Source organism: Symphalangus syndactylus, chromosome X (genome assembly GCF_028878055.3).
Source record: "Symphalangus syndactylus isolate Jambi chromosome X, NHGRI_mSymSyn1-v2.1_pri, whole genome shotgun sequence".
In the NCBI taxonomy this organism is placed as follows: domain Eukaryota; kingdom Metazoa; phylum Chordata; class Mammalia; order Primates; family Hylobatidae; genus Symphalangus; species Symphalangus syndactylus.
Window position 1 is genome coordinate 122,258,879 of NC_072447.2, and position 27,832 is coordinate 122,286,710.

General features: G+C 40.4%; 1 protein-coding gene across 4 annotated transcripts in view; it reads left to right on the forward strand.

Annotated features, from left to right (window-relative positions):
• IL13RA1 (interleukin 13 receptor subunit alpha 1) overlaps positions 1-27,832 on the forward strand; it is a 79,485-nt gene that overhangs the window by 13,700 nt on the left and 37,953 nt on the right. For all 4 annotated transcript variants that reach the window (XM_055268483.2, XM_055268485.2, XM_055268484.2 and 1 more), the window contains exons 2-6: positions 3,452-3,591; positions 9,400-9,538; positions 12,171-12,291; positions 20,549-20,736; positions 23,639-23,790. In XM_055268483.2, coding sequence (XP_055124458.1) covers positions 3,452-3,591; positions 9,400-9,538; positions 12,171-12,291; positions 20,549-20,736; positions 23,639-23,790 — 740 coding nt within the window. The remainder of the gene's footprint in view (positions 1-3,451; positions 3,592-9,399; positions 9,539-12,170; positions 12,292-20,548; positions 20,737-23,638; positions 23,791-27,832) is intronic.

Consider the following 27,832-nt stretch of genomic DNA (forward strand, 5'->3'; position numbering starts at 1 on the left):
GAGAAGTGTCTGTTCATATCCTTTGCCCACTTTTTGATGGGGTTGTTTGTTTTTTTCTTGTAAATTTGTTTGAGTTCATTGTAGATTCTGGATATTAGCCCTTTGTCAGATGAGTAGGTTGCAAAAATTTTCTCCCATTCTGTAGGTTGCCTGTTCACTCTGATGGTAGTTTCTTTTGCTGTGCAGAAGCTCTTTAGTTTAATTAGATCCCATTTGTCAATTTTGGCTTTTGTTGCCATTGTGTGTAGAGGGAAATTTATAGCACTAAATGCCCACAAGAGAAAGCAGGAAAGATCCAAAATTGACACCCTAACATCACAATTAAAAGAACTAGAAAAGCAAGAGCAAACACATTCAAAAGCTAGCAGAAGGCTAGAAATAACTAAAATCAGAGCAGAACTGAAGGAAATAGAGACACAAAAAACCCTTCAAAAAATTAATGAATCCAGGAGCTGGTTTTTTGAAAAGATCAACAAAATTGATAGACCGCCAGCAAGACTAATAAAGAAGAAAAGAGAGAAGAATCAAATAGATGCAATAAAAAATGAAAAAGAGGATATCACCACCGATCCCACAGAAATACAATCTACCATCAGAGAATACTACAAACACTTCTATGCAAATAAACTAGAAAATCTAGAAGAAATGGATAAATTCCTCAACAAATACACCCTCCCAAGACTAAACCAGGAAGAAGTTGAATCTCTGAATAGACCAATAACAGGTTCTGAAATTGTGGCAATAATCAATAGCTTACCAACCAAAAAGAGTCCAGGACCTGATGGATTCACAGCCAAATTCTACCAGAGGTACAAGGAGGAACTGGTACCATTCCTTCTGAAACTATTCCAATCGATAGAAAAAGAGGGAATCCTCCCTAACACATTTTATGAAGCCAGCATCGTCCTGATACCAAAGCCTGTCAGAGACATAACCAAAAAAGAGAATTTCAGACCAATATCCTTGATGAACATTGATGCAAAAATCCTCAATAAAATACTGGCAAACCAAATCCAGCAGCACATCAAAAAGCTTATACACCATGATCAAGTGGGCTTCATCCCTGGGATGCAAGGCTGGTTCAACATACACAAATCAATAAATGTAATCCAGCATATAAACAGAACCAAAGACAAAAACCACATGATTATCTCAATAGATGCAGAAAAGGCCTTTGACAAAATTCAACAACCCTTCCTGCTAAAAACTCTCAATAAATTAGGTATTGATGGGATGTATCTCAAAATAATAAGAGCTATCTATGACAAACCCACAGCCAATATCATACTGAATGGGCAAAAACTGGAAGCATTCCCTTTGAAAACTGGCACAAGACAGGAATGCCCTCTCTCACCACTCCTATTCAACATAGTGCTGGAAGTTCTGGCCAGAGCAATCAGGCAGGAGAAGGAAATAATGGGTATTCAATTAGGAAAAGAGGAAGTCAAACTGTCCCTGTTTGCAGATGACATGATTGTAGATCTAGAAAACCCCATCATCTCAGCCCAAAATCTCCTTAAGCTGATTAGCAACTTCAGCAAAGTCTCAGGATACAAAATCAATGTACAAGAATCACAAGCATTCTTGTACACCAATCACAGACAAACAGAGAGCCAAATCATGAGTGAACTCCCATTCACAGTTGCTTCAAAGAGAATAAAATACCTAGGAATCCAACTGACAAGGGATGTGAAGGACCTCTTCAAGGAGAACTACAAACCACTGCTCAATGAAATAAAAGAGGATACAAACAAATGGAAGAACATTCCATGCTCATGGGTTGGAAGAATCAATATCATGAAAATGGCCATACTGCCCAAGGTAATTTATAGATTCAATGCCATCCCCATCAAGCTACCAATGACTTTCTTCACAGAATTGGAAAAAACTACTTTAAAGTTCATATGGAACCAAAAAAGAGCCCGCATCGCCAAGTCAATCCTAAGCCAAAAGAACAAAGCTGGAGGCATCACGCTACCTGACTTCAAAGTATACTACAAGGCTACAGTAACCAAAACAGCATGGTACTGGTACCACAACAGAGACATAGATCAATGGAACAGAACAGAGCCCTCAGAAATGATGCCGCATATCTACAACTATCTGATCTTTGACAAACCTGACAAAAACAAGAAATGGGGAAAGGATTCCCTATTTAATAAAATGGTGCTGGGAAAACTGTCTAGCCATATGTAGAAAGCTGAAACTGGATCCCTTCCTTACACCTTATACAAAAATTAATTCAAGATGGATTAAAGACTTAAATGTTAGACCTAAAACCATTAAAATCCTACAAGAAAACCTAGGCAATACCATTCAGGACCTAGGTGTGGGCAAGGACTTCATGTCTAGAACTGCTGAGATTTTGAACAATCTGGTTTTTTGTTGTTGTCGTCATTGTTTTTGAGACAGGGTCTTGCTCCGTCACACAGGTTAGAGTGTGCAGTGGCATGATCTTGGCTCACTGCAGCCTCAAACTCCCGGGTTCAAGTCATCCTTTTGCTTCAACCCCCAAGTACCTGGGACTATAGGCATGTACCAGCATGTTTGGCTAACTTTTGTAACTTTTTTGTATAGACGGGATTTTGCTATGTTGCCCGGGCTGGTCTCAAACTCCTGGGCTCAAGCCGCTTGGTCTCCCAAAGTGCCAGGATTATAGGTGTGAGCCGCCGTGCCCAGTCTGAGCAGTCTGTATTGAGTGAGGTGTGGATCCCAAGGTTAGGGAACCCCAAATTCCTGGAAGAGAACAACTTGGAAATATTAGTATTTAAGAATATCACTCTTCTCTATGGAAGTGGTTAAGAATGTGACCTTGGAGCCACACTTTTCAAGTGAGAGTCCCAGCTCTGCCGTTTACTGTAGCCATGGGATATGGAACAAATTACTTCACCTGCTTGTTGCCTCAGTTGCCTCATCTTTAATATGAGGCCAATAGGCCAGGTCCGGTGGCTCACGCCTGTAATCCCAGCACTTCGGGAGGCCTAGGTAGGTGGATCACTTGAGCTCAGGAGTTCGAGACCAGCCTGGCCAGCATGGCAAAAACCCATCTCTACTAAAATTACAAAAATTAGCCAGGTGTGGTGGCATGTGCCTGTAGTCCCAGTAACAGGCTAGGTGAATCACTTCACCCCGGGAGGCAGAGGCTGCAGTGAGCTGAGATCGTGCCACTGCACTCCTGCTTGGGTTACAGAGTGAGATTCTATCTCAAACAACAACAACAACAACAACAACAACAAAAACATTAGGCTAATACTAGTCCCTATCTCCAAGATTGTTGTGAGGATTAAATGGATTAATATGTGTGGAATATTTAGAATAGTCCGTGGCCCAGTAAATGTTAGATGTTGTTAACTCAGCTATTACTGTCTTGCCCTCCAGGACTTGGGAGAATTAAGCAAACCATTAAAGATACTGTTGATAAATTCATTTTTTTTGTCCTTGATTTGAACAGAAACTCAGCCACCTGTGACAAATTTGAGTGTCTCTGTTGAAAACCTCTGCACAGTAATATGGACATGGAATCCACCTGAGGGGGCCAGCCCAAATTGTAGTCTATGGTATTTTAGTCATTTTGGCGACAAACAAGATAAGGTAAGTTTTCTGCAACATGTTACATTGATGAGGTAAAGTGAACACTATGAATTGGTGCCAAGAATAAGCCAAATTCTAATCTTACATCAAAGTGGAAATTGTATTTTAGGGTGTGTTTAAATTTCAGTTGGGGAAATTATAGAAGCAACTATTGACACAAGTGAACACTTAAAAATATTTGCTAATTATTTGACAATTAAATGCAATTGAGATTGCTCTGACAGGAAATACTAGATATCTTTTTCTCTAAGGTACTCAATAAATAATTATGTTATTGTTAAAATGTGTTCCTATGTTCCTGCCTGTAGCTGTATTGCCTTGTATCTATATAACACTTAATTTTTGGGAATTTTTACATTTAACATCTTGCTAATCACATGGACAAATAGATATACAGGCACTATGTGGTGTAAAAGTAAATGGCCATATGGAAAGTGAAAAAGTAAGTTGTCAGCGGCAGCTGTGTTTGAGTAGAGGGTTCCGTAATGCCCGCGGAAAAAGGAGGAAGACTTTCAAGATTTCTAGTCAACTGATATAAGTGAATTTTTGTTAATAGGTATGGATAATTTCAGGTTCTTTATGATAATCTTATTCAACTTTTTTTTCAAAATCTTTTTATACCTTCTTTCAGTGTGTATGTGTTTGTTGCAGGGTGGCGGCGGTGAGGGGGTTGGGTGTTTGGGGTTGAATTTGTCCAGGATTTTGAGTAGGCAGAATGAGAAGTTATTAGCAACAGTGCTTTGCATCAGTGAATTGTAGAAGCACCAAGTTCAGGCAGCTTTGGTGGCAGGAAGAGTCAGGAGAACTAGCTTCTGATTGGCACTGTCACTCTTAGCTGACTCTGGCCTGGAATAAATTGCTTAACCTCTCTGAGCCTTTGTTTCCTTATGTATAAAGTATGGCTTTAGTCACTTCGCTGGCTTGCTGGGACACAGAAAATAATGTATATAAAAGTTTAATAGTCAGGATGGAACATGCTGTTCCTCTGGAGGGAAATTTGCTAATCTGCCTTCCTCTCCCTTGTCCTGCTGAGGTGTTACTTATGGTTTAGGCATTAATTGATAAAGAATTGAGGCTTATCAGAAGTATTTGCATTTTAAAAGATGTCTTCTAAATGTGGAAGCCAATGATACTACTAGCAGTGAGACTGGAGTTCGCCTTTGCATACTGTTGGCTTCCTCTAGTTCCTCCTAAGGAAGGGCCTTAGGCATTTGGAGTCTTAGTGGTGATTTTTGGTAATTGAGCCTTGACAAATTCACAGAAAGACCCTAAGTGCCTCTGGCTGTAAGCCCTGTAATCACCCAAGTGTCTAACTGAAACCCTGAGGAGAGGTTGCTTTTCAGGTCCCTTTTCCTTAAGTTGTCAAGGATCAATCAGGTACCCAGGCTGGTGTTCTAGCCTGGAAATCGGGCTATTTCCTCAGAATATGTGCAGAAATCTAGAGTTAAATGTAACTTTAGGAGGCAGTAGAATCAGATAGAATTGTGCTTGAAATTTTATCTCTTCCCCTTTCAAGCTGTTTGATTTTGGGCAAATCACTTAACCTCTCTGAGCTCCCATTTTCTTGTTTATAAAATATAGGGTTGTTTGGGGGGGGGGGCGCGTAATAATAGTACCTACTGAATATGGATGGCATGTGCATTAAAGGAGATGAGGTTTGTAATGCACCCGACACAGAGTTAGTGCTAGGTAATTGTTAGCTTTTGTTATTGTTACTGTTGTTAGGTTGAGCCATGTGAAATTGCCACTTTTATGGGTCAAAATGGTTGAATGTTGTCAGTATTATTTGTCAGCCTAATATTATCATTTAATCTTGTTTCCTCCATTTTACCCCGAAGAAACCAGATAGAGACCAAAAAGGGTGACCTCTGCCTAAGGCCAGCTCATTTATTTTAGCCATTTGACAGCATTGATGGCCATCAGTCCTACGGTTGTGATGAACACGGATTCTTCCTTCCAGTCAGTGATAGGAGATATCCTGTCTGGACCTTTTTCAAGTTTATCATCCTGAGGCTGAAAATGAATGGCAGAAGTAATTTTCCTCTGCTCTTTCTGTCCTTTGGGTACAGCGTTAGCATCATCGGGCCAAACTGAGGCATATTTATCCCTGAAGCATATTGAAGCAATGGCATTATGATAGTTTGTACATTAGGGAGCTTAGGAAAATGTTCAAAGGTCCCAAGTTGCTAAACGAAATAAACTCTTGAGGTCATTTTCAATCTTAAGATTGGAGGCTCATCAAGTTGAGAGACAGGGATTTGCAGAGGATTTTTGAAAAAGAAAAGATTAGTGTGAATGGCAGCCCTCTACCATTTTTTAAGCAGTGTCTAATAGTTCCTCAGCTGGCAAGTAGAAGGAGGATCTAGCATCAGGTTTTAGATATCTTTCATCACTAAGAGATGGGCAAGTCCCATTAGGCAAACTAATCAAAAGACCAGGCATCCAAATAGGAAGATGCTGAAGCTAACTCCCTTTCTTTTTGAGAAAGGAATTCTGGAGTTGAGAAAGGTGCGGTCCAGCCAAGTGAACATTGGTCTGGGGAGATCAGTTCAGGACTCTTGCCTTGGTTTTTGATAAATTTTCAAAGGGAACCAGATTCCCTGCAGGGTGGGGCATAACATCATACAGCAGCTACCAGTGGGAATGATTCACCAAAGCCAAAAGTCACGTGGGAGCCATCACACATACCTCATCAAGATCTGATGGGAGGGTTGAGTGTGGTGGCTCATGCCTGTAATCCCAGCACTTTGGGAGGCTGAGGCGGGCTGATCACCTGAGGCCAGGAGTTCAAGACCAGCCTTGCCAACATGGTGAAACCCTGTCTCCACTAAAAATACAAAAGTTAGCCAGGCATGGTGGTGTGCACCTGTAATCCCAACTACTTGGGAGGCTGAGGCAGGAGAATCGCTTGAACCCAGGAGGCAGTGGTTGCAGTGAGCCAAGATCATGCCACTGCACTCCAACCTGGGCAACAGAGCAAGACTGTTTAAAAAAAAATTTGATGGAAGGAATTTAGGAATTTAGTTTCTTGTGTGATACAGAGAGGTGTACTTGACTTGGCAATTGTTGATAATCTGGGTTCCTACTTTATTAGTGCCAGTTTAATATTGTTTACCTTGAACTTTGAAAGAAATTTTAAAAAAATTATTATTTGAAAAAATTTTCCCTCTACTGTCCCTTTTCTATGTTATTATTCATATGCCTAAAGCATAAGGTTCAGATTTAGATACTAAGGCATTTTTTAATTTTTTATGTTATTTTAGTTTGAAATGGAGTCTGCTCTGTCACCCAGGCTGGAGTGTAGTGGTACGATCTCAGCTCACTGCAACCTCTGCCTCCTGAGTTCAAGCAGTTCTTGTGCCTTAGCCTCCCAAATAGCTGGAACTACAGGTGCATGCCACCACGACCAGCCAATTTTTTTTGTATTTTTAGTAGAGACAGGGTTTTACCATGTTGGCCAGGCTGGTTTCCAACTCCTGACCTTAGGTGATCCTGACCTCAGGTGACCTTGGCCTCCCAAAGTGCTGGGATTACAGGTGTGACCCACCACGCCTGGCCACTAAGGCATCTTTTAAATTAAAAATTCCATTGTGATAATTTGTGTGTACTAAAACTCCGTAACCCTCTAGCTGGAACAATGTCCATTATAATATGAAAACTGGGATTATTTTCATGATGATTCTAATTTGACTGTATTTGACTGTACAGTCTAATTTGACATTTGACTGTACATTTTCCCCTGGTGTCTTCAAAGGGCAAATATAGCTTCCAAACAAAATTGCCATGGATCCTTGGATAAGGGTGGCTTCTTCAGAGATAAATAGGACTTGTGCTTAGTAAAATTGTGAGGTTGGTAAAATTTGTATTCGAAGCCTTCCTGCCACCATTACCATGATCCTGGAGGCAGGTCTTCAGCTTCACATACTCAGAAACCTCATTTCCTCAGCACAGATGCATCTCTCAGGGGCTGATTTTTTACTTTGTTGTGAAAATGGTAATGGTAATGATGAAGCATTCTAGGAAGATTTCTGTTAGCGTAACTGGTGCATTTCATCCCTGTCAGCAGAGCCTATATGGGAAGCCAAATGTTAAGTACGTTTCTTGGTGAGGAATCAGAAATTAGTTGTAAAAATATACTTGTCTAAGAATAGCTGGAGGCCCTATTAAGGGTAAACAGCTTTGCCAGTGGGACAAAAAAATTCAATGCCCACATTCCTGTATCACCCTCTTTTTCCTCCCTGTCAGGGTTTTGCTCACAGACATTTCTTTTTCTGTTCTTCCAGGGCTGACCAACTCCCTTTTCACAGTGCTGTCTTGATTGGACCTAAGAGCTGTTCTGGTTCTATAAAGTGATTTTGTTTTTGTGTCCTTGCTATGATTTATTCATTGTTGACTTGCTAGTTACTTCTCAGAGGCCATCCATATGTCCTGGTTTTGGGGGTATCTCACAGTTGCCCTCATGCTCAGCTGGCAGCAGGCATGTGACATGGCAGAATAGCTCCTTAGGTTAGCAGATAGAACTAACTGTGGCAAATTTTCCCCTTCATGGCCGTCAACATGTAGATGAAAGGAAATACTATCTCTGACTTGAGTCAGAAGCTATTGCAAAACAGGAAGTGCTCTCCTTGGAGCTCTGATAAAAAGCAGCTCCATTCTTAATTATTCCAACTCTGTCAGTTTGGGAAATGTTAATTTCCCAGAGAGCCCATTAATCTCATTATTCTAAGTCATAGTAACCAGACTGGTGATTTATGTCTCTATGATGTCTATAAATTGGCTTCCTATCGTTCTACAAAGCTTATCTACTTTTCAGAATGAGAGTGTATATACTCAGCACATATAGCAATGCTTGAAATTTATACATATATATGAGGTAGTCAAAATAGTTAAACAGTAGAGAAAGAGGTTTAATGAAAAGTCTCTCTTCAGCCCTCAGGCCCCCCTCCTTTACTTCCTTACCCAGAAGTAACCATGATTACTGGATTTTTTTTGAGACAGGGTCTCACTGCATTGTCCAGGCTAGAGTGCAATCTTGGCTCACTGCAGCCTCCCCCTCCCAGTCTCAAGTGATCCTCCCACCTCAGCCTCATGAGTAGCTGGGACTACAGGCATGAGCTACCATACCTGGCCAATTTTTTTTTTGTACAGATGGAGTTTTGCCATGTTACCCAGGCTGGTCTCGAACTCCTGGGCTTAAGCGATCTGCCTGCCTCAGCCTCCCAAAGTGCTGGGATTACAGGCATGAGCCACTGAGCCTGGCATGATTCCTGGATTCTTAAAGCATCCCTTTTTTTTACCTTAATTTTCATGGTACAGTGCATCTACTTCTAAGTGAATTTTGATAATCATATTCTGTTTCCTTTAAAATTGCTTTTAGAGAGTTGATATGTTAGCATTGTAGGTTTATAGGTAAATTTCATGTTTATACCTTTAAAATGTGGGAAATTGTTTTATCTACACCAGTGTTTCTCAATGGTGACACTACTGACATTTGGTGAAGGGTTTGCTGTAGGAGGAGGGGGGCTCTCGTGTGCATTGTAGGATGTTTAGCAGCGTCCTTGACCTCTACTTACTAGATGCTGGTAACCTCCCCCTCCCAAGTTAGGACAATAAAAAATGTTCGATATTGCCAAATGTCCCTGAGAGTGGCAGGGAGAACAAAATCACCCCCAATTGAGAATCACTGATCTATACCATTTGAGAACTTTTTTGATAAAAGAAAAACACACCACGTTTAGACATGCTAATATTTCATTATTTAAGTGTGTGTTAGCTGAAGCAATGCCTTTTTCAATTTTCTAACCTTAGAAAATAGCTCCGGAAACTCGTCGTTCGAAAGAAGTGCCCCTGAATGAGAGGATTTGTCTGCAAGTGGGGTCCCAGTGTAGCACCAATGAAAGTGAGAAGCCTAGCATTTTGGTTGAAAAATGCATCTCACCCCCAGAAGGTAACAACTGAAAGCACTATCTCTTGGTGTTTAGAGAATAAATCCGAATGCTGCAGTGCTTTTGTGCATTGTTCATTAATTCATTCAATTCTCAAACATTTTCTGAGTCTAATAAGTGCCGGACATTGTACTAGGTGCTAGCAGCTCAATGAAAATATGAGTATGTCTCTGCCTTGAAGAAGCTTACAAACAACTTGAATAACAATGCCTAATAGTTATATAAAATTTAATAATTTTAAAAATGATATACACATGCGCATGCATGCATGTTCACATGAGCATGCGCGCACACACACACACACCTCCTTTAGATCGAGACTCACAAGCTTATCTTGTGAAGTGAGTGAGGCATGTATTATTACCCTGATCCATTTTACGAGGAAGAAAGGAACTGCGTGACTTGCTGTATGTCTTCACATTTCAGGCCCAGTGCTTTAAAAATAAAACACAAAATACTCTCTTACCCATTATGTGTGATACTTAGTTTGATATGCAGGATATATTTGGGAAAAGATGTTGTTTAAAGAGAAAAATATTATGCTGGCCTGGCTCCAATACAAGTCTAGACAAGATAATACAAGACAACCCTAGGAAAAGCTGTCAAGTAGTGAGGATGATCATTGTTCCCCAATCCCACCTCTCCCAATGTCCTTCTGGCTCTTATGTTACATACAGGGAATAGCATATACTGATTAAGAGCAGGGCTACCAGAAACCAACTGTCTAAGTTTAAATCCCAGCTCTGCCAGCTATTAGCTGTGTAACCTTGGGCAAATTTCTTAGCCCCTCTGCACCTTAGTTTCCTCATGTGTAAACTGGGCATGATGATAGTATCTATCTCCTAGAATTATTGGGATGATTACGTAAGTCAGTATACGTGAGGTACTTAGAATAGTGCCTGGCAAAGAGTGAATGTTGTGTGTGTGTGTATATATATACATATATATGTATATCTACAGATATATACACACACACAAAACATATATATAACACACATATACACTATATATAATATATAATATACATTATATATAATCTATAATATACATTTATATAATATACATAATATTATATAATATATAATTATATATAATATTATGTTGTCCCTTGGTTGGGTAGGGCTGGGCCCCATCTCTTAACCTCCAGTCCTTAGCTCTATGTGCCCTGTTCTCTAAGCCATTCCATTTACCTGCTTTGTACTGATCACAAACACATGAAGTGTTGTTTGTAAAATTATAAAATTCAGGACTGTCAGGAGATTTGAAACAACTTACCTGCCCTATTCTCCTTTCCTTAGGAGTTAATGAAAAAAAAAAATGGCTGGATGCAGTGGCTCACGCCTGTAATCCCAGCACTTTGGGAGGCCAAGGCGGGTGAATCACCTAAGGTCAGGAGTTTGAGATCAGCCTGGTCAACATGGAGAAAAAAAAAATAATTAGCCAGGTGTGGTGGCACGTGCTTGTAGTCCCAGCTACTCAGGAGGCTGAGGCAGGAGAATCACTTGAACCTGGGAAGCAGAGGTTACAGTGAGCCAAGATCGCACCACTGCACTCCAGTCTGAGTGACAGAGCAAGACTCTGTCTCAAAAAAATAATAATTATTATACTATACTATGACATAAAATGGTTGATGATGGCTCAGTGTAGTACCCCTTCAAGGATCATGAGGGATAACAGATTTACATTTTAAACAGAGGTGTTTAATTTAAAGACATTATACCTTTAAGCCTTATACATTTTAAGCCTTATAAAATGGCTTTATAAAGATAGAGATTTTAGGTCAGAAAGATACTAGGGCTCTTAAAGTCATGACACTTAAGAGGCAACTACTAAGAGTTAAATTAGGCTTACCTTTCCCCAGAATTGCTTCAGGAGGAATGTTTGTTTGTTTATTTATTTATTTATTTAGAGACAGAGTCTCATTCTGTTGTCCAGGCTGGAGTGCAGTGGCAAGATCTTGGCTTACTGCAACCTCCACCCCACTAGTTTAAGCAATTCTTGTGCCTCAGCCTCCCGAGTAGCTGGGACTAAAGATATGTGCCACCACCCTGGCTATTTTTTGTATTTTTAGTAGAGACAGTGTTTCACCAAGTTGGCCAGGCTGTTCTTGAACTCCTGACCTCAAATGATCCACCCTCGTTGGCCTTCCAGAGTGCTGGGAATACAGGCGTGAGCCACCCTGCCTGGCTGAATGTTTATTTAAAAAAAAAAATGTGTCAGTATTGATCAAAAGACAGAAAGTTAAATTATACCTCAATAATTTTTTTAAGACAGATATATATAAGGGTTGTTTGTATATCCACATTCATTTAGGAATTGTGTAGATATTGTCTATGATTGAAATAGTTTTTGATCTTTTATCTCTCCCTCCAGTTAGGGATATTAGTTAGGGTCCCTCAGTGATAGGGAAGATGTTTTCTTTGTATCAGGAGGTAAGAGAGAAGGTTGTGAACAAATTAGATTTGGGTTTCCTCCATCCTGGGTGACTTCTGGGTAAAATGGGGTGAGAGATGAAGTGTTTGCTTTCTGACAAAGCAGCATGAAGCACTCTCATCATCCCCATGCCAAAGAGTGATTTGCTACTTTGCATTACAAGGAAAGAAGGGTCTTAAACTCTTGGCCTGGATATTCTAGGTGATCCTGAGTCTGCTGTGACTGAGCTTCAATGCATTTGGCACAACCTGAGCTACATGAAGTGTTCTTGGCTCCCTGGAAGGAATACCAGTCCCGACACTAACTATACTCTCTACTATTGGTGAGTATGTACAGTACAATTACTGGAAGACTGTAATTGTGTTGGGAGCCTTTGGATCCAACGTAGTCAAAAAAAAAAAAAAAAAAAAAAGAACCGTCTATTTTTTTCTGCAAACTCAGCAAGATGGACAGTTTGCTTCAATGAAAAATGCATCTGCCTTTGGTGTCTACTTTTTAAATAAACTTTCTATTTTTAAATATAGATCCTGTATATCACCAGAAAGAATGTGCAGAGAGATCCCATATACCCTTCACTCAGTTTCTCCCAGTGGTAACATCTTGTGTAACTATAGTGCATTATCAAAACCAGAAAATTGGCATTGGTACAATCCAAAAACCTCAGTCCTATTTCAACAGTTTTACATGCACTCGTGTGTGTGTATATGTACAGTTGTATGCAATTTTATCACATGTGAAGATATACAATGGTTCCATCACCATAAGGAGTTGCACTTTTATAGCCACACTCAACTCCATCTTAAACCATCTCTTCTTGTATACCCCTCTCCCCCAATCCTCTAACCTCTGGCAACCACTAATCTGTTCTCCAGCTCTTTAATTTTATTATTCCAAGAATGTTACTGAAATGGAATCCTTTTGTATATAACCACTTTAAGACTGGCTTAAAAAAAAAAACTCAGCGTAATACCCTGGAGATCTGTACAAGTAGTTGTATATCAAGAGGCCACTCCTTTTTATAGCTCAGTAGTATTCCATGATATGGATGTACCAGTTTTTTAAACCATTCATTCATCAAAGGATATCTCAGTTTTTTCCAGTTTTTTGCTATTATGAATAAAACTACTGTAAATATTCACATACAGATTTTTATGTGAACATAACTTTTCATTTCTCTGGAATAAATGCCCAAGAGTGCAATTACTGGGTCATATAGTAATTGCTTATTTAGTTTTTTTTTTTTAATGCCAAACTATTTTCTAAAGAAGTTAGTTCACCTTACATTTCCACTAGCAATGTATGAGTTATTGATGTCTACTTTTAAAAAGGAAAATGATATCATGTCCGGGGTCAAAAAGTTGTTTGTTTGTTTGTTTGTTTATTTATTTATGTTTTTGAGATAGAGTCTTGCTCTGTCAAGCAGGCTAGAGTGCAGTGGTGAGATCTTGGCTCACTGCAACCTCTGCCTCCTGTGTTCAAGTGATTCTCCTGCCTCAGCTTCCCAAGCAGTTGGAATTACATGCATGCACCACCATGCCTGGCTAATTTTTGTATTTTTAGTAGAAACAGGGTTTCAACATGTTGGCCAGGCTGGTCTTGAACTCCTGGCCTCAAGTGATCTGCCCATCTCGGCCTCCCAAAGTGCTGGGATTACAGGTGTGAGCCACCACACCCAGCCTCAAAAAGTAGTTTAGCTTCCTGCAAAATAACTTTGATATTTTGATTTTTGATACTTTAGTATTTGGTATTTGTGACTATATCTACTACAAAGTTTGTTAAATTTCTAAGTTAGTCTTCCATCATTCCTTTTAGAGCCTAGAATTATTAGCAACAGAACAAGGAAGAAAGACCAGGTTAATCTGGTTTAATTCAGTAAACCTTTATTTAGAACACTTTGTGGATAAACCACTGAATACACAGCAGAGGCAAAAAACATATCTCTTCTCTCCTAAAGCTCAAAATATAGAGGAGAAGATAGTGTCTGATACAGTGACCTGTATTAAATTAAATAAGACAGTGTATGAAGGCTGTTGCAGAGGGATAGATAGATTCCTGTGGGAAGTTAGGTTGGTGCTTGGGGTGGTGGTCAAGGGGAGGTGGATGGGTGGATGGAGAGGGGACTGAGAGGCTTTGATGAAGGAGGAAGACTGCCTAGATGGGGGAGTTTCTCTGAGGCTGGCCTCTGGGGAAGAGCATTTTGAGAAATGGTGGTATTTAATCATTGTGATATCAGGGTGGAGAAGGGGAGACCTAGCATAGGCAGTCTGCCTCCACATGGCCTTGTTCCCTGACTGTCATTTGTTAAGACTGCTTCTGAGAGAATGGGATGTGGAGAGCCATGTCCAAGACTTGTGAAGCTACTGGATAAACATGGCCTTTCATGCTAGAGTGTCTATTTTGCCTGATGACATGATGGAAAGCATTTTTGATACATTAAAACACTCATGGCTATATCATGGAATAGAATGCAAAAAAAAAACCCACACATTTTTGGATGAAAACCTCCAAAGTTGCCCCAGGATTCACATCCGCACTCCTCCCTGGTGGAAGGATCCTCCTGGCAAAGTTGGGAAATCCTGCAGGTGGAGCCAGAAGTTCTGTGTGGTTATGTCTGAGGTCTGTTTCTTTTTCTCCCTGATGTAAATCTCATTTGAGGTTTTGTAGTTTCACCTGCTCACTCTTGGTACCTGTTGTTTCTCCTTTACTAAAACCCTTCAGTGGCTCCCTGGTGGCTTTAGGTTAAAGTCCAAACTCTGCAGCATGACAGACAAATCGCTTTATGACAGACCTGGCCCCTGTCAACCTCTCCAGACTCGGTGGCATCTGCCTCCATGCACCCCCTCCCCTCTTGCAGCCTACCGTTCGCCCATAGCAAACTTCTTTCAGTTCCTCAGACTGCTTTCTTCAAATATTCAAACAGAACACTAGATTTCAAACAGAATAGTGGAAACATTCTGCATCCTCCTGTAGCCTAGGCGTTTCCTTTTCATTTGGATGCCTCTTATTTGTCTTTATCCTTATTTCAGCCCAGACACCATTTCCTCTCCAGAAAGCCTTCCTTGACCTCTCAAGTCTAGACATGTGTCCCTTCCTCTTGTCCCACGGCACCTTGCAATTTCTTGTGTCATACTACCCAGCACATTGTGTTGTCGTTTCCTGTTACTTGGTGGTAGCCTGCTACAGGCTTCAGTTTCTCTTGAGAGCAGGAGCTGTGTCTTGTTTCTCCTGGTGCCTGATATGTAGTAGGTATTCCATAAATAAGTTGTGAATGTTTGGTAGGATCCAAAGCTAGAGAATATTCAGGGTTGCGGTGACGACTTACGAGGTATAAGCAACTGAGGAATATTATGGTTCATGAATAAAAAGAGAGAAGGATTGAGTAGATCCAGCTCCCTAAAGAATTGCTAAGAAGGGGCCAAAGAACTAAGCCTTACTAAGAAGGAGTAGTCTGGCTGTTGATGTTGTAGTAAAGTTTAGGGAGAGCTGTTACACAAGCTTTTAAGATGTCTTGTGAGTTGGTAGCATCCATGTGTTTATTGTGCTATTAACCCCTCTTGTTTTCCCTGGAGTCATTATTGGTAAAACCACAGGGAAAACCTTTAAAGAATCTATGTCTATATAAGGGACTGGAAAAGAAGGGAAGAAGTCTTAAAACTGTATGTCATTCCATGGCAGACTGTATAGGAAATTATCCCAACTTTTAGAATCAGGGTGGCACTGGAGGCAGATGGTGGCCTAGTCCTTGGGGTTCTTCTAAGACAAAAATGGGGAAGTGCCTTGGGGATATACTAGAGAAAACAAAGTCTCAATGCAAATTGTTAAAAGAATGTTTCCTCTGGGTGAATGAATTACAAAAAAACCTGGACTGACCAATTTGAAAAAGCACTCCTCTTCCTCTGGGCTGAAGCAGGCTCTCACCAAAGCTGAGAGCAGATGGTACTTGGGCTGGCTTTCAGCCCTCAGTTGATGTCTTTTTGCAGGGAACAATCTGCACAGCCACTGGAGGTCACCCAAGATGCAATTCCAAGATAGTGGTGGGTCACTAGCATCCAAGGGGGGCAGGTATCAAGGATCCTACTTTTTTTTGCGATAGGGTCTTGCTCTGTTGCCCAAGCTGAAGTACAGTTGGTGTGATCATTGCCCACTGCAGCTTCAACCGTCCAGGCCCAAGCCATCCCCCCACGTCAGCCTCCTGAGTAGCTGGGATCACAGGTGTGTACCACCATGCCCAGCTAATTTTTGTGTTTTTTGTAGAGATGGGGTTTTGCCATGTTGCCCAGGTTGCTCTCGAACTCCTGGGCTCAAGCCCGCCTCGGCCTCCCAAAGTGCTGGCATTATAGACATGAGCCACCGCACCTGGCCTACTTCTTGTTGTGTACAGTCCCAGAGCTGGTCATCAGCAGGGGCTCTTTCTGTAGTGTAGTTCTGTGCCATCCAGTATAGGAGCCACTGGCTACATGTGGCTAGTTACATTTTAATTTAAATTAATTAAAATTGCATCAAATTAAAACTTCAGTTGCATAGTCTCGCCAGCTACTTTCACAAGTGACGGGTGGCTCTTGTATTGGACAGCACAGATAGCAACCATTTCCATAATCCCAGAAAGTTCTGTTGGATGGTGCTGGTATAGATTCTGTATCTTATCCCCTTACCACCCCACAGCTTATTCTTTCTAGAGCCACACTGCTTGGGTTGAAATCCTGGCTCTCTTCCTTACTTTAGTGTGATTTTGGGTAAGTCCCTTCTCTCTCAGCCTTAGTTTTATAATCTGTGAAATGGAGATAGTAATAATAGTGCCTACTTCTTAAGGTTGTTGTGAGGGCTAGTGTTTAGAGCCATGACTAGCTGCTAGCATATGTAGAGTAAGCGCTCAATCCATGATAGCTATTATTACTATTGGCCAGGCGTGGTGGCTCACGCCTGTAATCCCAGCACTTTGGGAGGCCGAGGCGGGTGGATCATGAGGTCAGGAGATCCAGACCATCCTGGCTAACACGGTGAAACCCCGTCTCTACTAAAAATACAAAAAATTAGCCGGGCGTGGTGGCGGGCACCTGTAGTCCCAGCTACTCGGTAGGCTGAGGCAAGAGAATGGTGTGAACCCAGCAGGCGGAGCTTGCAGTGAGCCGAGATTGCGCCACTGCACTCCAGCCTGGGCGACAGAGCAAGACTCCATCTCAAAAAAAAAACTATTTATTATTATTATTATTGTTATTCATCCCCACTCCCTTGCAGATGCAGTCAGTACACAGTGCTGGCCTCTTCCCGTCTCACAGAATTAGTACCTAACCCATATTTCCTTCTTTCTTGCTCTCCTCTAGATAGATCCTTTCTAATCAAAACCACAAAAGAAAGGGAGTCAAGACACAGTGCTCATTAGCAAGCACCAGAAATGGTTTAGGTACCAGTATAAATCACATCAAACAAACTGCCAGAGACTCTTTTCCCTAAACCCCAACCATAAAATATGGAGTTTTTCTTTCTTTCTTTTTTTTTTTTTGGAGACGGAATGTCATTCTGTCGCCAGGTTGGAGTGGAGTGCAGTGGTGCGATCTCGGCTCACTGCAGCCTCCGCCTCCCGAGTTCCAGTGATTCTCCAGCCTCAACCTCCTGAGTAGCTGGGATTACAGGCACGTGCCACCACACCTGGCTAATTTTTGTATTTTCAGTAGAGACGGGGTTTTACCATGTTGGCCAGGCCGGTCTGGAACTCCTGACCTCAAGTGATTCACCCACTTCGGCCTCCTAAAGTGCTGGGATTACAGGCGTGACCCATGGCGCCTGGCCTGGAGTCATTTTTTGAAATCAAAATAATTCATTGAAGCCCTAGGGCAATGACTTGTGTCCCTGCAGGGACAGTCTGGCATTGAACAGACCCTGGCCTGAAGAGCTGCAGACTAGTCATGCCAATGAATTTTAGAAATTTTTTTTTTACCACATTAATCATCTTCTGAGTTGGGAGAATAGTCTTTAATTTGTCAATTGCCTTCTCATATCTGCAGTGTGACTCTGCAGATGAATTCAGTATATAAATTTTAACAGGAATCACCTGCTGTTTTAGGTTAATGTTTCACAAGAATTGAAGAAATATTATCTATTCAGAACCAGTATTTTCCCTTCTATAATTATTTCTAAATTACAACAAAATTGTTTTAAAATTTCATTATCTGAGATCCATGAGCATATGCAGAATACTCAGGGTACAGAAATGAAAAAGGGATCAAGAAGATTGTGCATTCGAGGAGTTCCTTTCATCATTAAAAAACAATTTTACACATGGCTTTCTTTAGTTATGTAAGAAAAATATCATTAAATTTCTTCAGTTTCTGTTTTTGGCTGTGGGCGGAAAACATTCCAGGACTGTGATCCGAAAACTAGTCATGACAATAACTTCATTTTTACAACACTGTTTTCTTCATAAACCACAGGGCGCTGCAATGAGGGGGAAAAGCTTATGTACTACCTATTGAAGGAAAAAAGCATTTTCTATATCGAAGCATTCCTTTGTGCAGCCTTTGAAGGAATAAATACATTAGCTCTGAGTTTTGTTTTGTTTTTTTAAACTGACTTGCAGCAGAATCTCCTGGAGAATTGCTGTTCAAATGCTGATTCCTAGGTCCTGGCAAAACCTTCTAAATCAGATTTTCTGGGAGAAGGTTTGAGAAACCTGCATTTTAAAGTAGTACAAAGGATTCTGAGGTAACAGGTTAAGGATTTGGGACTCTTTAGTCTTAGTTCATTTTTCTTAAAATTGTCTTCCTTTTCTGCAAAACCTTTGTGCAACTCCCTTTGTGGCTGATGATGCAAGACTTGACTCTGTCTTCTGCCAGTTACTACAAAATAGTTCTCTGATAGCCTAGATTAAAAAAATAGTGTAATAAACACATTGTCTGCCTGCGCTGGGCTAGGTGCTGATTGATGATCTTTGGGGAAAGGTATGTGTAGAGGAGAAATGGGAAATAAGGTACCTGCAATACTGCTTATGGAAGACAGTTAAAGCCACACAGTGGAGTGAGACACTTAGAAAGCCATTATGTTTTAGAACATTGACCTGGCAGTGATTGGAGGGCACTAATAATGAAGGTCAGGGAGGTCAATCTGAAGAAGCAATGGAGCCTGTAGTCATTAGGGTATGAATCTCAGGGTGTGGGCAATGGGTGTATCATAAAAGACAAGGATCCATGAAGCTTTGCAAAGGAAGAAAGAACAGAATTTGGTGATAGAATACAGGGAACAGAGGTGGGGGAAAAGGTGATTTTAATTTAAATTAATCTAGGAGCCCAAAGAAAATGAGCTCTCACTGATAATGGGAAGGTTGGAAGAAAAAACAGTTTGGTGGGGAAGAGGGTGCATGATGTGTTTTGGACACTGGATTTGAGGCAACAGTAGAACACTCAAATGGAGCAGTTGGAAATCTGGGATTAGTTCTGAGGTGAGATGTCAGGATTAGGAATTACCAGCATAGAAACTGTAGTCGAGGGATGAGGCAGTGATAAACTGGAGGTGAGTGGATGAGGGAGTCAGAAAGAGGGAAGAATGTGAGTAGTCCTCCTACTCCCCCTCTACTGGAAGAGGGAGGAGGGAACGGAACAAGCCAAGAAACAAGGAAGGAGCAGGGCAGAGGGACCAGAGGAGGAATCATAGAATTCAGCAGATAGGCATTTTCAAGAAGCATGAAACTTCTAATCCCAGCCTTAGAATGTCTTCTCTTATACGGAAGAAATAGGCCTCCTGTAGTCTCTATAGCTGCTGACAGTACCAGTGTTCATCAAAAAGGAACAATCTAGGCTGGGTGCAGGGGCTCACACCTGTAATCCCAGCACTTTGGGAGGCTGAGGCGGGTGGATCACTTGTGGTCAGGAGTTCGAGACCAGCCTGGCCAACATGCTGAACCCCTGTCTCCACTAAAAATACAAAAATTAGCTGGGCGTAGTAGTGCGTGCCTGTAATCCCAGCTACTCGGGAGGCATGAGAATCGCTGGAACTTGGGAGGCGGAGGCTGCAGTCAGCTGAGATCGTGCCACTGTACTCCAGCCTGGGCAGACAGAGTGAGACTCTGTCTCAAAAGAAAAAAAAAAAAAAAGCAGAAAATGGTCTTTTCTTCCTAGCATATGAAATAAGTCACATTGTAAAATAGGGTTTTTTTTTTTTTTTAAAGTTATCTTGCCTATTGCAAATATTGCTTTTCATGGACATCTCAGTCATTAAAAAGAATTCTGCCCTTTTTTTTTTTGTGGAAGGGTCTCACTCGGTTGCCCAGGCTGGAGTGCAGTGGTGCAATCTCAGTTCACTGCAACCTCTGCCTCCCAGGTTCAAGAGATTGTCCTTCCTCAGCCTCCTGAGTAGCTGGGATTACAGGCACCTGCCACCACACCTGGCTAATTTTTGTATTTTTGGTAGAGACAGGGTTTTACCATGTTGGCAAGGCTGGTTTCCAACTCCTGACCTCAAGTGATCCACCTGTCTCAGCCTCCAAAAGTGCTGGGATTACAGGTGTGAGCCACCGTGCCCAGCCCGCTCTTATTTCTTGAATACTCTGTTGAATATAATGCAGAAGATTGTCTCACTTTATCTTGTAGGCACAGAAGCCTGGAAAAAATTCATCAATGTGAAAAGATCTATAGAGAAGGCCAATACTTTGGTTGTTCCTTTGATCTGACCAAAGTGAAGGATTCCAGTTTTGAACAACACAGTGTCCAAATAATGGTCAAGGATAATGCAGGAAAAATTAAACCATCCTTCAATATAGTGCCTTTAACTTCCCGTGGTAAGTTTTAGAAGTCCTCTAAAACAGTATGGATAAAAAGTGTGTTATATCTTTTGCACAATCAATACAAATAATAAAAAACGATGATTTTGGGTTTAAGATCTTCTGAAACAAGGGACTACATTGATTTATAACTTTATTTGATAGATCCTTTTTAAAGAAGTAAACTTGGAAATTCTTTTTATTGAACACATGTGCCAGATGTTTTATCCTTGTTTAGAGTACACTGAGAGTTAGAACAGTTAGTTGTAGAACCAACATTGGAATTGTCTTAGTTCATTGTTTGTGTGGTATTTTCTGGTATTCTGTTGCTTATAACAGAATACCAGAAACTGGGTAATTTATAAAGAAAAGGAATTTATTTCTTACTGTTCTGGAGGCAGGGAAGTGGAAGGTCAAGGGGCCAAATCTGGTGAGTGCCTTCTTGTTTGTGGGAACTTTCTGCAAAGTCCCAAGGCAGCACAGGGCATCACATGGTGAGGGAGTTGAGCATGCTAGCTCAGGTCCCTCTTCCTCTTTGTATACATCCACCAGTCCCACTCCCATGATAACCCATTAATCCATTAATTGGTCAATAGATCAATCAATTCATGAAGGCAGAACCCTCATGACCCAATTATCTCTTTAAAGGTCCAACCTCTCCATACTGCCACATTGGGGATGAAGTTTCAACATGAGTTTGGGAGAAGCTAAACATTCAAATCATAGCAGGAACCCAGGCCATCTGACTCTAGGATCTAGTCTCTTGATACTTAAAGAGGATGATACTCATAATGATCATATATAGTTCCTGAATAATCTGTCTCTTAGAAAGGGCATAGACTTAAGGTAGTATAATCGGGTGATATTCAAAATATTTAACATTCTGTATGGCATGGGCACTGATCAGTTAGAAAAACCAGTATGGCCATAACTGGGTGCCAGCTGCATGTCAGCCTATTAGAAAGCACCCTCAACTTGAACACAAAATATCTGATGAGGTTCTAACTCCTCCACTTTGGGCAAGGCATATAAACCCCCTTCAAATATTTTCTTATCTGTGAAATGGAATATATAATCTCTATCTTAAAAAATTATCATAAGGTCCAAATGACATAAAGCCTGTTAACGCATTTTGTAAATTACTAAAGCAAATTCCATAAGCGTAATGGTTCATTTGTTGAAATATCCCAACTGAGAGCTCAGATTCTGACTTAGATACTCATAGAAGTGAATTCTAATAGGGTACCAAAGTCAGCCTACTTTGTAGGCCAAGGGAGTGAGGTTGGAGTATTTTGCCTGGTGGGGTAAGCTGAAGCAGAGCCCTTCTCTTTGTTTGGCAGATTATCTTAGATGACCTTTTAAGTCTTATTTTGCTGTTTTTCTCTCTGGATATTAATGGTGACATAAAGGAAGAAGGAAGAGCCTTCTGAGATAGAAGATGATATCTTCAAGTTGTTTTCTGTTAATTACCCATTATCTTCTATTGCTTGATCTTAAGTATAGCTGACTCCTGAAAAAGTAAATTGACCAGGCTAATGCATTTTTTAAAATAAATTATTTTTTTCTTTTTCTGAGACAGGGTCTCTGTTGCCCAGGCTGGAATGCAGTGGTGTAATCACAGCTCACTGCGGCCTTGACCTCCCGGGCTCAAGCTATCCTCCCATCTTAGCCTCCCAAGTACCTGGGACCACAGGCGTGTGCCACCATGCCAGGCTAATTTTTGTATTTTTTGTATAGACGGGGTTTTGCCATGTTTCCCAGGCTGGTCTCAATCTCCTGAGCTCAAGCGATCTACCCACCTTGGTTCCCAAAGTATTTTATTCTTAATTGTGGTTATAAACACACAACATTAAAATTACCATCATAAACATTTTAAATGTACAGTTTGGTAGTGTTAAGTATATTCACATTGTTGTGTAGCAGATCTTTAGAACTTTTTCATCTTGCAAAACCGAAACTCTGTTCATTAAACATTAATTTCCCCTCCCCTCCGCCCTTAGCAACCACCTTTCTACTTTCTGTTTCTATGAATTTGACTACTTAAGATACCTCATAGGAGTGGATTCATATAATATTTGTCTTTTGTGACTGGCTTATTTTACCTAGCATAATTTCCTTGAGGTGCATTTATGTTGCAGTGTGTGTCAGAGACTAAGCCAATGTTTCAATGGTGCTCTTTGATTGGCATTAATAAGTGACAACTAGGGAAGCCCCTTGTATCTGGTGCCTTATTACTCATCAGGTGGAAGTACATCTGGATCCAAGCCTTTCTTTATTCTCTATGTTGCATCTAGATGTCCTGATTATACGCTGGCCATTTTCTAACCAGATGCACGTCAGAGTTCATATCATCTGCTAGATACCCAAAATATGTTCCTTAAATCCATTTTACTAGGCAGTTTTAAATAAACTTCTTCTGTAATTGTGGCTAATCAGAAATTCTAAAACTATATATCTGATCATGAAAGGCCACTAAATGCATCAGCTCTGTTTTGATTTAACTTTATGAACCCTATATATATATACAGTTGTCTCTCAGTATTTGTGGGGGATTGCTTCCAGGAACTTCCAAGGATACCAAAATCCATGGATGCTCAAGTCCCTGATAAAAAGTAGCATAGTACTTGCATATAACCTATGCATATTTTCTCATATACTTTAAATCATGTCTACATTACTTATAATACCTGATACAATGTAAATGCTATGTAAATAGTTGTTATATTATCTAGGGAATAAATGAGAAGAAAAAACTCTGTACATGTTCAGCACAGATGCTATTTTTTTAAAAATATTTTCAGTTCATGGTTGGTTGAATTTATGAATGTGGAATCCATGGATATGGAGGGCCGACTGTGTGTGTGTTTGTGTGTATAATCAAACTTTGGAAGCTTACTTGTGTTCTGTTTTTGTTTTTCAGTGAAACCTGATCCTCCACATATTAAAAACCTCTCCTTCCACAATGATGACCTATATGTGCAATGGGAGAATCCACAGAATTTTATTAGCAGATGCCTATTTTATGAAGTAGAAGTCAATAACAGTCAAACTGAGACACATAATGTTTTCTATGTAAGGTTTTAAAATTACTGTTTTTATTTGGCTATTTTTCTTTTACTTGAATTTCTTACATTGAAATATCAATGAAACATAGCTCTTACATTTGTCACCTTATGATGATGATGGTAATGAAACTTCTTGTCTAAAATAAGGCATGGTGGAAGATTTGAAGATTTATGGTATGATAGTATCAGCTGCAAGTTTCAAGCCATTTATTCATCTGTAAGCTTCTTAGAAAGGCCTACTAAATGATAATTCATCTGCTCAACACGTTCTTATTAAATATCTACCACATTGCAAAGCACTCTTTTGTGTGCTAGGGGTAAGGCAGTGAACACGACACCTGACAAGTTTTTTTCTTCATGAAACCTACATAATAGAAAACGTAAGTAAATAAGCAAGCTAATTTCAGAGCATGAGTGCTGTGAAGAAAATAAAATGGGCTGATGTAGTAGAGTGACTGGGAGAACCAGAGGGAATATTAGGTAGGGAAATCATCTGAGGTAATAACATTTAAGATGAGACCAGAATGATGAGCAGGCACTAGCCATGTGAAGATCTGGGTATAGGGGGTCAGCAGATACAGACTCTGAGGCAAGAATGAGCTTAGCATGTGTGAGAGAACAGAAAGGAGGGTGGTGTGGCCAAAATGTAGCAGGAAAAGATGTCTAAGCAGTAGGCAGACATCAGATCATGTGGATACTTTGGAGGCTCTGATAATACCATTGTTTTCTTGGAGTTTGTGGCAACTAAAGTAATCAGATTTGAGTAGTCAATATTTGTTGGATTATGTGCCTGTATGCTATTCAGAATCAAATGCAGAACATGCTAATTAGAGGCCCTGTAGGACACTGACCAGAGTGTACTATAATCTCAGGACATCAGTCCAGTTGTTCTGCTTTAAGGTAAAGGTCACAAACTAGGGCCTCACACTTTTTTGTTTGAAACACAAAGTCGTGTTTTGTTTGTTTCTTTGTTTACTAGATTTGAATTTTTTGCCCAGATTTTAAATCATAGTACCTTAAGAGTGTGTGTCCATAAGATGGCGCCTTAAGACCATGAAGACTGCACCACTCACTTGTCTGCTACCTGCCTGGACCCTTTGTGTGTCTGAGTTTTAGAGATTAGAAGTGAAGTGTTTTATATTGGCTTTTAAAGGAGCCTAGCATCTCGCACGTGGGTAAATTCCTTGGTCCAGTTGTTTTAGCTCGTCATGGAACTTTCAAAATGCTTGCTAAAATAAGCCAGTGTTGACAGGCTATAATTCCAACTCCAGAGGGAGTGACCAAGTCCACAGCAGAACAGAACAGCAAATGCTCTTCTGGGCATTTGTGTTACGAATCCTTCTGCTGAAATATAATAATCATTACTAGTACCAGAAATTAAGTGCCCCATGAAATACAGCAAAGGGAAAAATCTAAGGGCTTCCATGTGGAAGGGGGCTGGTGCTTGAATTTACAACAAAAGGAGTTATCAGAAAGCTGAAATACACTTGTTTACTCCAGTCTTTACTGTTCTCTCCTGTCTGAAATCCTGAGATGCATGTCTGAAATCCTGAGATAGTATTCATTTGCCACTCAATTATTTTCTGCTGTTTAACCTATCACATGTATGCATTTTCTCTCCACTGAAAATACAGACTCCTACAGAAAACCAAATGCCACATGTTCTCACTTATAAGTGGGAGCTGGACAATGAGAACACATGGACATATGGAGGGGAACAACACATACTGGGGCCTGTGGGGGGTGTGACGGGAGGAGGGAGAGCATCAGGAAGAACAATTAATGGATACTGGGCTTAATACCTGGGTGATGGGTTGGTCTGTGCAGCAAACCACTATGACATACGTTTACCTATGTCACAAACCTGCACACCCTGCACATGTACCTCAGAATTTAAAAGTTGATATTTTTTAAAAAAAGAAAATATAGACTCCTGTAGGAAGGAGTTGGGTGCTGTCTACTTTGTGCGGTTCCTGCTACTAAATAGCAGCTAACCTGTATTGAGTGATTACTATGTGCTAGGTATCTTAATAAGCACTATATCTGAATTGTTTCATTTAATCTTCACAATAACCCTAAGGATCTAGGTCCTGTTATTTTGTCTCCATCTTACAGATAAGAAAACTTAGTTACTCCTAAGGTCACATTTTTAGTAAGTGGTAGAATCAATATTTAACCAAAGTTGTAACGCTAAAACTTGGATTCTTAACCACTAGAGACCACCTCAATACTTCCTCTTAATAGCAATAGCTATCATTCATTAAGTGTTTATGGCGTGCTACAAAGATGCTCTTCTATGTGCTTCTTAATACAGTAGCTCATAGCAACCCATGAAATAGAAACTATTTTAACCTACATTTTATTGAAAAACTAAGGCTCAGAGAGGTTAAGTAACTTGCTACAAGCCACACAGCTAATAAGTCAGTAACACTTCAAAGGTTGGTTGGTCTCCATGTATTTAACTTTGACCAAGAATACTTAGCATAATGTCATGTGCACAATCATCATTTAATAAATTATTATTGAATTGAGTTACTTTTTTTTTTTTTTTTTACAAACTTCTGAAGTGAAGAGAACACATACACTATGGAAGTTATCTACCTAAATCAGAACTATTTTCTATTTGGAATTAACTGTTTGTACACTTGAGTTTAATATTCTCTCTCCTAGCAGATGTAGAATGTCATCAGTTTTTTGTGTGCTCACAGATTTTGAGCTCTGCTGCTTAGATTTTTCTTTTTTTTCCTTTTTGAGGAATTATTTTGCCTGGTGTTACACTTAAGAGGGGGAAGTAAGCGGGAACATGAACTGGTACCATCGCATGGGGGCTATGGTCAGAGGTAGCTCATGACAGAATTATGAAGTAAGGAACAACTTGTCTGTGACCACCCCCCACCCCCCACCCCCACCTTCCCAGCAGACTGTCTTCTTGGTGCCCTGGCTTTCCTTCTCTTAGTGGTCTCTGAATAGCCAGTAAACTATGCAGGGGGATTTACATTTGAACAAGAGCCTAGAGACCTAAATCTACAGGTTGATTCGCCAAGTTTGGAATTTCTATATATGGGAGATGGTCCAGGGGAGGAGGGACATCAATTTGCAATTTGATCCCTCAACTGGTAGTTGATGCTTGTGATTCCCCAACAGGTTTACGATTCTAAATGGCCAGTAATAGGGTATACTAGCCCCCTGAGTGGATTTTTTTTCTCAACCTCTGTATGAAATATTGAAAGGATGTCCCTTCATCATTTGCTTGGCCTCTCAGCTCTTTACACAGGCTGGTAGGAACTATTTAGTGAATGACATTGAATGTCAAAAATAATAGCTATGTGTTCTGGTCTTGGTTCCAAGTTTAAACGCCTCTTTGATAGAAGTTGACTATTTAAGCAACAGATTTTCATGTGTTTTTTACTCCATTTTGGAAATACTTGCATTTAAGGAAATTAGTATTCTCTTTACATTAGACAGCAAGTGACTTTCATTGTGTGGAGGAGAATTTTACATTACACTTTCTTTTCTCCAACCCAGTCAAGTTTTATATCTTATACTCTCAACAAGGGACACTGGTTTCTTGCTCCCTGTCTCTTTTTTAAAAGTTTTTACTGAATTATAATACACGATCAAAATTACACAAATCATAACCTGTAGCTCAATGATTTTTCACAAATGATTTTTCACCTATGTAACCAGCACCACAGAAGCCCCCTCATAATCCCCTTCAGTTGCTATCTTCCCAAAGAGCAGCTACTCTCCTGGCTTCTAATCCCATAGATTGATTTTGTTGCTACTTTAAAACTTTATATAAATGGAATTATACAGAATGTACTTTTTTTTTTTTTTTTCGAGACAGTCTTGCTCTGTCACCCCGGCTGGAGTGCAGTACAGTGGTGCAATCTCAGCTCACTGCAACCTCCGCCTCTCGGGTTCAAGCGATTCTCCTGTCTTAGCGTGTGGAGTAGCTGGGATTACAGGCACACGCCATCACGCCCAGCTTTTTTTTTTTTGTATTTTTTAGTAGAGACGGGGTTTCGCCTTGTTAGCCAGGCTCCTGG